This window comes from Protomyctophum bolini (genome assembly GCF_963924005.1).
Source record: "Protomyctophum bolini genome assembly, chromosome: 22".
Taxonomy (NCBI): Eukaryota; Metazoa; Chordata; class Actinopteri; order Myctophiformes; family Myctophidae; genus Protomyctophum; species Protomyctophum bolini.
Window position 1 is genome coordinate 15124518 of NC_137883.1, and position 10618 is coordinate 15135135.

At 44.1% G+C, this 10618-nt stretch overlaps 2 protein-coding genes across 5 annotated transcripts in view; one reads left to right on the top strand and one right to left on the bottom strand.

Annotated features, from left to right (window-relative positions):
* dennd1a (DENN/MADD domain containing 1A) overlaps window positions 1–6414 on the bottom strand; it is a 31653-nt gene extending 25239 nt beyond the window's left edge. For all 4 annotated transcript variants that reach the window (XR_013963403.1, XM_080755307.1, XM_080755308.1 and 1 more), the window contains exons 1-3: window positions 6273–6414; window positions 2635–2699; window positions 1536–1582 (exon numbers count right to left, since the gene is read on the bottom strand). Coding sequence is in view for 3 of the 4 variants with exons in the window: in XM_080755307.1 (XP_080611433.1) it covers window positions 1536–1582; window positions 2635–2699; window positions 6273–6289 (129 nt within the window). In the remaining variant the exon portion in view is untranslated. The remainder of the gene's footprint in view (window positions 1–1535; window positions 1583–2634; window positions 2700–6272) is intronic.
* A 2181-nt stretch (window positions 6415–8595) lies between these two features.
* LOC308309654 (F-box only protein 7-like) lies at window positions 8596–10614 on the top strand (the record flags this gene model as incomplete). Its single annotated transcript, XM_080755564.1, has 2 exons — window positions 8596–9847; window positions 10463–10614. The coding sequence occupies 2 exons, from the start codon at window positions 8596–8598 to the stop codon at window positions 10612–10614; spliced, it is 1404 nt and encodes a 467-aa protein (XP_080611690.1).
* Between the last annotated feature and the right edge of the window lie 4 nt (window positions 10615–10618).

The following is a 10618-nucleotide window of genomic DNA, read 5'->3' on the forward strand; positions in this document are numbered from 1 at the left end:
AGAGAAACGATGACATGATTTAAGGAACACAGCCAAACAGGAACAAGGTGAGCTAAGATTTGTCATCCAACACGTTCGAAGGCTGAACAGCATAGGCGGCGGGTACATAAGGCAAAAATTATGCTGGGTATTTTTTTAAATATATATAATATATGTGTGCAGCATTATAGAAGGCTATTGTGTGTGTGTGTGTGTGTGTGTGTGTGTGTGTTGTCGCTGCCCCCTGGTGATCGCTGATCGGATATAGGCTATACACTATAGAGCGCAGCAGTCCCGCCCCCTTTCAGAAAAGCGAGTGGCCCAGGAAATGAAACTCCAATGCATTTTTCCATCGGCACTTCGAATATAATTTATTTAAAGACGGTTACGCCGCGGACAAAGCCAATTCGGATCATGACAAATCATGACAATGAACACAATGTTTTGGGACGATCAAATAATTTATAAGACGAAAAACAAAACAAATAGTGTTGTCTCCTGCCTTTATTTTCTTCTTTCTAATTTATTTGATCGTCCCAAAACATTGTGTTCATTGTCATGATTTGTCATGATCCGAATTGGCTTTGTCCGCGGCGTAACAGTCTTTAAATAAATTATATTCGATGTGCCGATGGAAAAATGCATTGGGGTTTCATTTCCTGGGCCACTCGCTTTTCTGAAAGGGGGCGGGACTGCTGCGCTCTATACAGCAACTGGCCTAATCAGCATATGATTGACTACTATTGGTATGTCTGTAAACCTCGTCCTTCCAGTCGCTTTGTAGCAAAGAGTAGCGCGCGCTGGTTTGTTTTGGGAAACAGCAAAACGCAAAATTTATTTTTCAAGGCAAATATAAAGTAGCCTAATTCAGAAGAAGAAGCTGTGAGTCGGCTGTCAGAACTCAGTGCCCGCACGGTTCACAGTTCACACCACTGCAGCAACACTGACACGTTCAGCGGAGTGACTGCTGTCTCTGTGCCGTCTGTGAAGAGCCATGAGCCGCGACTCCCGGAGGGGCAGCAACACCGCCGGGTAATCTACACTGACTGACTCGAGACTTGAGAAAAAGACGTCCAAAAGTCGTTGTCTGTGTATAGGCTAATTCATTGGTAAAAGTATGCTAAATAACTCATTTTTAGACCATCTGGGAAATAAATAAATAAATCCGCGAGAGTCCCCCCCCCCCCCCCCCCCAACGCAATTCTATAGCCTACCCAAAGGTAAAACGCACCCGCTGCCTATGCTGAACAGCAATATAAAAGTGTATAATCTGCCATTAGGATGCCATCAAATCAACTGTAGATTTAGTCCACTAAAGTCCTATGACATTAGAACATTAGTAGAACAGTGAAACATTAGACTATACAGTAAACATTAGTTAACATGCAGTTAACATTAGTTAACATACACTTAACTGTAGACATTAACTGCACACTAGACTAACATTTCAGGTGACTAAAATATGACTAAAACTGAGCAGAATTGTATTCAAAGACTATGACTAAAACTACATCAAAATGTGCTGCAAAAATCAACACTGGTGTGTATAAGCAAACCTGGTCACTGTAGTCTTCTGGGTACTGCCTCCGCACCTCCGGATGACCTGCAAATAAATGACAACCAATCACATACTTCACTGATGCTGCACATCATTACTGGTTAATATACAGGTGTTATGATAAATTAAACCAGAAACATCAGTTTCTCTGCTTCCTAATTTTCGTAAATATATTATTTAGCTTTTTAAAGGTTTGTGAGTTGGAGTGGGGTGGCAGGGCTTTTTTCGTGTTAGGCCAAGGGGAAAGACTGGGCTTCGCTTGCATTGTTCAGCACTTCCTCTTTGACTTCATGGGTTAAGAATAGTTATGGTGCATTTTCATTCTTGGCTTTAGTTCAAACAGTATAATGTGTGTTCTGGTAACTGGGCCAGTCACAATTATTACATAATCGCAATTATTTGAAATCTCTGTCTTGGTCGTCAGACGAGCCATCCATCATTGCTTTCAGTTCAGCTTTCAGTTAAACAAGAAATGATGACATACTCATATTATCACCAGTTGAATATTTATCTGCAGCAGTGTGCTATGAAATGTAAATATCTGTGTCCACGCGCAGGCGCGCAGGCACACACACACACACACACACACACACACACACACACACACACACACACACACAATTCATATTATGGTTTAAAGTAAAACTTTAAGAAGAGCTGGTCATTGTGCTTGTGAGTGAGAAGCAGCTCTGCTCTGCTAATTGGGCTTTCTTAATACATATTTTTTACTAACACGTTTTGGTGTGGCCCAGAGTCTCGCAAGAACTCGCAAAGCATTTTTATTAATTTTTTAAAATTCGAACCTTAATTTGTTAAATTTGATTATTCTATATTTTTTACTTTCGAATATTCTTTTGAATATGGAATAATATCTGGAGATGGTCGCCGTCTAAAAGAGGCAAGAGTCTCATTTCTCTCCAACAGCAGTTGAATATGATGGAATATGATTAAAGCTCACATTTCATATCACACTCACCATAACTCACTAGCTCCGAAAATCAATTTATTTTATCAAATCGATTCATATCGTCGGGATTAATATCGATATACGTACAGTACTTAAGCAAATGTACTTTACACCACTATGAAGGTCTTACCAGAGCCTTCTGCTCCTGGGTGAGTAACCTCCAAATACAGCTCGAAGGTAGAATCAGGGCTCTCCCTAAAACACAAAAACATACACACAGGGGGACACAAGTCAGTCGATAAATCAAAACAAACAAAACAAAACTTTATTTATGTAGCACATTTAAAACAACAGAAGCTGACCAAAGTGCTGATTAATGCAATAGAGGCTATGCGCGACTTGTGCGCAACATCATCACAACGGGAAGTTATGTGGGAACGCGTATTGAGTGGCAAGCTACTTTCTGGCCCTGACAGCCCATACAGTACGTATCTGATTGTGTTTAACAACCTTAAACTCATCAGCATTGCATGTGTGCCGAAAGCTGGAATCATCTTCTTTCTATTGGCCTAAAGTGTTTGTTTCATAAAAATCCACCGTAGACATGTTACGAGCTACTTTCTGTCAATAAATAATATCCGTGCAGGTGTTGGAGTTTGGAAGCACTCGTTTACTATAACGCAACGTGCTCCTGCCTCCTGCATTATGTGACATTTAGAAACAGGGGGCCGCACTACAGGACCGTTGAGTGATTTCCAACCTGAGCGCTTCCAAAGTAACTCAAACACTCCACACAGCTCTATTCAGAACACGTTTATGCAATCAGGAAATGACAAGTAATCTATATGGCTAAACATTACAGACAAAGACTATCATACTAGGGCCCTTTAGTTCTAATTTATTTGATAAACTGACTGATGTCCTTTCACTACAAATATACAGTAAGAGTCGCTGAAATTTTAATTCCCAGGCTTTGTTTCCAGCCCGCCCCTGAACTGAAGCACATGGTAATAGAGTTTTTTTTTTCCTTTTCTTTACTAGCCGGGTTCATGCCATTTACTCTGACTTTGCACTTGTTAAGTCGCTCTTTGAATAGGAGCTTCTGCTAAATGCCTAAACCTAAGTAAGTGAAATTGCAAGTGCAGGCCTATGAAATCCAGGCCAAAGTTCCCATGCACCTTTATTGTGCACAATGCACACTGTGTCATTTCCTTACTCAAGTAAGCACACAGCATTGTCACGTAAAATAATAAGAGAACTGCTTCCACACGTCAGATAGTAGCCTGCCCCACACCTGCCCCACAGTGAATTGTGCCATTAAGATCCGAGGGCCGATTCTACAAACCGTTGTCGCACGGGGTACAACCCTCTTCAGGGTATCGATATGTCAAGGACCCCCAAACATTTATATTTGGCCACAGACCCTCCCAACACACACACACACACACACACACACACACACACACACACACACGTTCCAGGGACCTCCAGAAGTAAAGATTTTAGTTAAAAATGTTACAAGTTTTCACGAGTTTTCCAAAATAGCAGATATACATAAACATATACAAGCGACTTGTATATCCCATCCCTCAAAACATGCGGATCACTCGCTTTCATTAACCCATTGAGACCCGAGACCAGATTCTACAAATGTCTTCTAAATCATGACAGTTTTCTTTAAAAAAAAAAACTATGTTTCTATATCAGTGGTGGACAACTATTTCATGTCAAGGACGCCAAAAATGATATGTAATGTGTATGTTGTTCCAGGGACCCCGCCCCCCGGAAGCAAAGATATGAGTTAAAAACATTTGCTGTGAAAGAAAATTTATACAAAGATTAGCACACATTTTCACAAAATAGCAGATCAACAAGCTTGTAGCTGTATAACTGCTGTTTTTCAAAAACTAAAGTTTAAAATAATGTTTCAAGTGGTTAAAAGCTAGGCATTCCTGGTATTAATGGGTTAAAACAGGCCCGAAAATCCAACTTTCAGTTGGCCAAATGACCGAATGGAAACAAGGCGGCAAGGACTTTATCCTTTCAGACAAAACTGTACTCTGTTGCTGTTTGCATTTCTGCCTAATCAATCAATATCTGTTAAGTTTTGAATAGTCAAGTGTAAAATAAACACTTTTTAGCTCAAATCTAAAATGACAGATGCTTTAAGTTAGTTCATCTTCAGTTTTGCTCATGTGTGTGATCGATATATATTTCATTCATATCATTCATATACATACATACATAAAAAAACATTTATCATCTGTGTTTAAGCTGTCAGCTGTCATAATGCATACATTATACATCTTCAGTTATGCAGGCTCTTTTTCGACAAATGGATAAAAGCAGTGGTTCTCAAAGTGCGGTCTAGGGACCCTCAGGGTAACTGGTTCCTTGAGGGGGTTCTAAGTAGATCCTTACATGTCTGAAATAAGAGTTTTCAATATTGCAACATCCTGCTGCCTCCTGCATTGTGTGCAATTTCGAAACAGGTGGTACGTGGTTTCCAACAAGCACTTCCACAAACTAACACTGACAAAAAATAATCACTTGCACAGAAGTTCTTGACAGAAAGTAGCTCATAACATGTCTACGGTGGATTTCTATGAAACAAATACTTTGCAGATAGGAGGAGGATAATTCAAGCTTTCCATACAGCTGCAATGTTGGTGAGTTTAACGTCTTTCTGTACAAAATCAAAAGTTGCAAAAGCATAGGAAGTTAACTTTGCACCTAAACATTATGGGCACTTCAATGCCCAGAAATGCCCATTTGTTTTTCCATAATATAAAAAAGAAACATCACAATTGTGTGAAGTGAGGGGCGCTCTTATCATCATACATCAGCCAATCAAATCATCACATTATGTGCTACAAACACATTCCGTGCTCATACACACAAAGCTTTGCATAGGCGAGACTGGCGCCCCTCAATAATTAATTAACAAAAAATATATTTTGGAACAAATCATGTAAAATATACGGTAAATTATTGAGAGATTTGAACTGACACATAGCTGACCTAAGTGTACTCTTCAACTTCTTGTTTATGCTCATGATGAGGCGACTCAGACGAGCCACACAAATTTGTAGAAATAGTATGCCTTCAATGTCAAATCATGTGGGGGGGGGGGGGAATCACTCTAAGAGTATCATCATACATCACTTTTACACAACTATACCAGTGGTTCTCAACCAGTGGCCTGGGGACCACCAGTGGTCCTTGTCGGGTTACAAGTGGTCCCAGGCTAAATAATGGAGAGTTGGTAACCAAATTAACCATATGATCTTTAACTCTTGAGAGAAAATAGCTGTTAAATGAAACCAAGAGTCCATTTGGTTTCATATTACGTTCTCAAGAGTTAAATTATACATGTAGATGATCTACATTTAGTACATTAATTAATTTACAAAAAGTCTAGACAATTAGAAAATGTAGAACGATTTTATCAATGTTTACCTGTTATCTGTCCTATACAATACAGCATGGAATTGTGGACAAAAACTAAAAATATATATTTGGTTTTGGATCTGGGAGGCTAAACGTCATCAAATGGTGGTCCGTGGCTCAAAATGCCGAATAACTAATGGGTCATGGTATCAAAAGGGTTGAAAACCACTGTATTACTGTGTGTGCGTGCGCGTTTTTTTAAGATAGATAGATAGATAGATAGATAGATAGATAGATAGATAGATAGATAGATAGATAGATCACACCTATAATAGCATTGTAACAACAAGTCACGGCCCTGTTGTGACCCGCTGCTGTCATGAAAACAACAATGGGGGCTGTTTTAATGATAAGTGGGAGAACGTTAACGCTTCTTACTTGATACGGGAACCCATCTTCCCATGTCTGTGTCCCCGCTGACTGCGTTTGGACCTTCGGTTGACGCCACGAACCTCCAGAAAACGTGTAGAAACATCCAATTCACACCGACATGTTATCTCTGACTGACTGGCTGGCTGGCTGGCTGTCACTGCTGCAGGCGGATATGGACACGTCACGTGACACAAAACGCTGCTGCGGGGAGTTGTAGTTGTAGCCCCATCTGCAGGCGCCGCCTTGCGCTCTTGCGCTCTGCTACGAACTACACATACCAGTCAGCCAGACAGTACGGGTCACGTGATGCGAGATGACGTCGAGGGGTTCGATTAACTGCCTACGCGCTGCATGTTTTGGGGTTTTTCTCAAAAAGTTGACCCCTTATCATCAAAGATTTAAATCTTTTGGAGATCCTTAACTACTAGCTAAAGTTGAAGGGCTGTCCCAGACTACATAAGTTATGCACTTTCTTTCTTCTGGCCAAAACATGCAGTCATACACCTACATTTACATGTACAGTATACTGCCCATATCATGTAATGCCAAAGGGTCTGTGAAAGAAATTATTTGTTTATTTATTCAGATGATGTTGAACATAACTCAAATAATGAACATCAGTGAATGTTATTTAACATGGAATATCAAACCCACAAAATATTGAAATAATGATCATTACGTCAAACAAATGAAAGCCTGAGTATCGAGGCTACGTCATAACAAGACAAAATGATGCAAAAACACAGAAATCCTCATTTCCCCGTTCAATTGAATGAATTCAAGAGGAGGGCGAACATAACAGTAAAATAACTAGAACTGCCCTCTGTCGAGTGTCTACTTGCGTGTTGCATACAAGTAGGAAAATGGCCTACTAGTGCGCAAGCAGAGCACAACTGTCGACCGCTACGAACTTTCTAATCTCAGCCTCTGTGAAATAACGGTTTCAATATTGAATTATTAGGTTTAGCTATGTGCTACGTAGGCCTACCTATAGTTATTGGAGGTAAAAAATGTATTTTGAAGTATGGTAAAAGCTTCTATCTATTGTGGAGTCTCAGTGGTCAAGGAGCAGGCGGAACAGGGGATTGCAGCAGTTTCCAACGGCTCTTTATTTGTTTAGCAGCAAAGTATACAGAATGCATGCAGGATAAACCCCACGTAGGTTCAGCATAAATTATATTCCATACAATTTAAGTTTCACAGGCGTCGTCGCCAGCCTGGAGAAGGATGAGAACAGAAGATTAGATTTCAACTCAGGTTTGTACAGTCTCTGATAGCTCGCTCCTCACTGGAGGGCTGTGGTTTTAATAACGATAAGAGGTGACGGCGCTGCCTTGCTTCGTGACGTCATCGGTCTTTATCTTTAACTGTAGCGGGTCTTCTCCTCTAGCGGGTTCCAGCTCCAAGAGAGCACTAGCCGTTTTGCCACCCTGGTGTATATAATGAGCGCCTGTTCGCTAGACAGGCCTCAATAGTAGACTCAAGAATTATAGGTTTCTTTCCGACCTTATTTTGGGTAGTGTCCTTGTCGCTGTCACTGTGGCGGGGCTGCCACCCTCCCGCCGCGCGATATGCGGACTTGGAACTCCCGTCTCTATATTTTACTCATACAGTCCGAGTGTCTCTGTCCCTCGGACATTTCCTGGACCGTTCCTAAAAGCCTGTGATGAGAGGAGAATGACAGTTAAGACATGCAGAGCTATTCACATGAATGTGTGTTCGGTGGAGGTGGGTGTGTGTCTTACCCCCCGACAGTGTGCCGTGCGTGCCTCCGTGAGCATATGTGTGTGAACCAGCCGCTGTCAGACGTAGACTGAGTCTTCCTTTTTATATGACGGGTGTGGCCGCTTGCTGATTTGGGTGCGGTCGCTCCATCAGCTCCAGCTGGCGGAGGAGGAGATTCGGGACGTATATATTTCCTATCACACGGCCGAGGGCGTTCCTAACGGCCCGAGGCTTCTTCTGTCTGACAGCGTGTCTGGTTGCCCTGGCAACGCACTTTACCATCGCGGGGTGTCGCTCTCGAGACCCCACACTATATACAGTCCCATCGATTTAGAAGTGTCCAGGATCCACTCAAAGAAAAATAAAACATGGATATCAGTTGGGAGAAAGAAAATCCTATATTATACTACATCACGTATAGGCTATAGTATATTATTTATTTTAAACTTTCAATAACCTTGCTTTAATTTGAATAAGGCTGATGTCACATTTGATGACATCACACAACAAGCAGCTATATATAGAGAGAGCGTGTGAGCCTACTTCTACCAAACTTCAATTTAATCAACACTGTTTATCAATAAGATCGGTGGCGTGCGGAAGCATGAAGTTACGCATCCAGATCAACAGACAAATTAGCAGAGTGGAGCTGCCGGGGGAAGGACCCACGCTGGCGGACCTCAGACTCCATGTTCAGGAGATCCTTCTGCCTTCTCACGCACTCCGTCCAGAGACAGAGTTCACGCTGTCCCTGAATGGCAGGGAGCCTCTGGTGGTTTCAGACAACTCTGTCCTCCAAACTTTGTCCTCCTGTGGGATCGTTTCCGGAGACTTAATCTGCGTTATCCTGTCCATCTCCTCCTCCTCCTCCCCTCCAGCCTATTCTGTAAGCAGCAGCACGTGTAGCAGCCAGTCACCACCCCGACAACACCGGCAGATTAATACAACACGCGGTGCACCTTCACCTGGTGAGCCTATTAGTAGCAGCAGCCAATCAACGGCACACGCACAAGACGTACCCACAACCGAGGGGCCGACGAGAGCGGCAGTAGTCCCCACCTGGGAGCCTGTGCTGTGCATGGAAGCTGAGGAGGGCAAGGCTCCCCAATCCCTGGAGGTCCTGCACCACGGAGCCCAGAGCAGCGGCCCCGCCGACTGCCTGATGGTGGCCGTGCATCTCCTGATGCTGGAGTCGGGCTTCGTCGTTCCTCCCGGTTCTCCTTCTGACAGCGGGCCGGGCCGTGAGACGACGACGATGACGATGCCCGCTGGCTGGAGGAAGGCGGGCGGAGCGTACAGACTGAATTACATTCATCCTCTGTGCGAGGACAGCCTCATCATGCTCAACGCCGTGTCCATGGGGGCCAAGCTTATTATCAACGCTACCCTGAAGATTGAGACGGCAGGCACGACGACGCCGATGGGCAAACTATCTCTGAGTCCATCCGGCTTTGTGAGCGCCGAGTGGGCGGGCCCCAGTGCAGCCGTGGCGTTTACTCACCTGCGGGCGCTGTCGCGGACATTCAAAGACCAGCTGGTGTTCCCTTTAATAGCCGCGGCCAGAGACGCCATGGCACTGCCGTCCGCGTTCGGGCTGGACGCACTCCCCCCAGAGGTTCTGCTCCCGATCCTGAGGCTCCTGGACGTCCAGAGCCTGGCCACGCTGTCCACCGTCAGCAGACGTTTCCGCTGCGTCGCGGCGGACAACCCCCTGTGGAGACACCTCTACCGACGGGACTTCGGTGAACGAGACGGAACGTCCAGTGACTGGAAGGATCTTTACAAACGCAAGTATGCGTCTCGCCGGGCTCGTCCATGTGTCCGTCCACGCCCGTCCCGTATCCCGGACCCTTACCGTAACCCAAGGCCGTACTACCCATTCCGTAACCCGGAGAATTTCCCTTTTTGGAGGCAAAACTCCAACAGGCTGCTCACATGCCAAGCAGAGCCACCAGGGGGTGCTTTTCCTGGACAGCACAGATCAACGACCACAAATTACAGAGGCAGGGTCAGAAGAGGAGGCGATGTGGTGCATGCACACGACAAGGAAAAGAAGATCAAATATGGAGATGTCTGAAGTCATAGTACTTGCTGAATCATGACATCGTAGTCTGGCCACACTGTTATCCTGTTTTTGATTGAATATTGTATCCGTCTGGTATGACACAAATCACACTTCACACACACAACACCCTCTCATAGACGGCTAGTCAAGATGTTCGTACAACATAGTTGACTGACAACCATGGAGTGTCTTGATCAGTGCAACATTATTCATGACATGATGTCTTACCCTCTCCGCCCCCACCTCCACTGTACTTAATATGAAGCCTATCGGCACGAGCAGATGTGAACGTGCCTTCAAGGCATATCAGTCATGAATGATACAACATGTCATGTTACCCAGCACTCCATGGGCACAACTTGCATAGCGTGGGAAACTGGGCATCTTTCTAAACCCCTTCCAACAGCCATGCAGTCTGACTCCGAGGACATGTCCCAGGCTGGACCACCAGAGGACATGTCCCAGGCTGGACCACTGAGGACATGTCCCAGGATGGACTACCAGAGGACATGTCCCAGGATGGACTACCAGAGGACATGTCCCAGGCTGGACCACTGAGGAC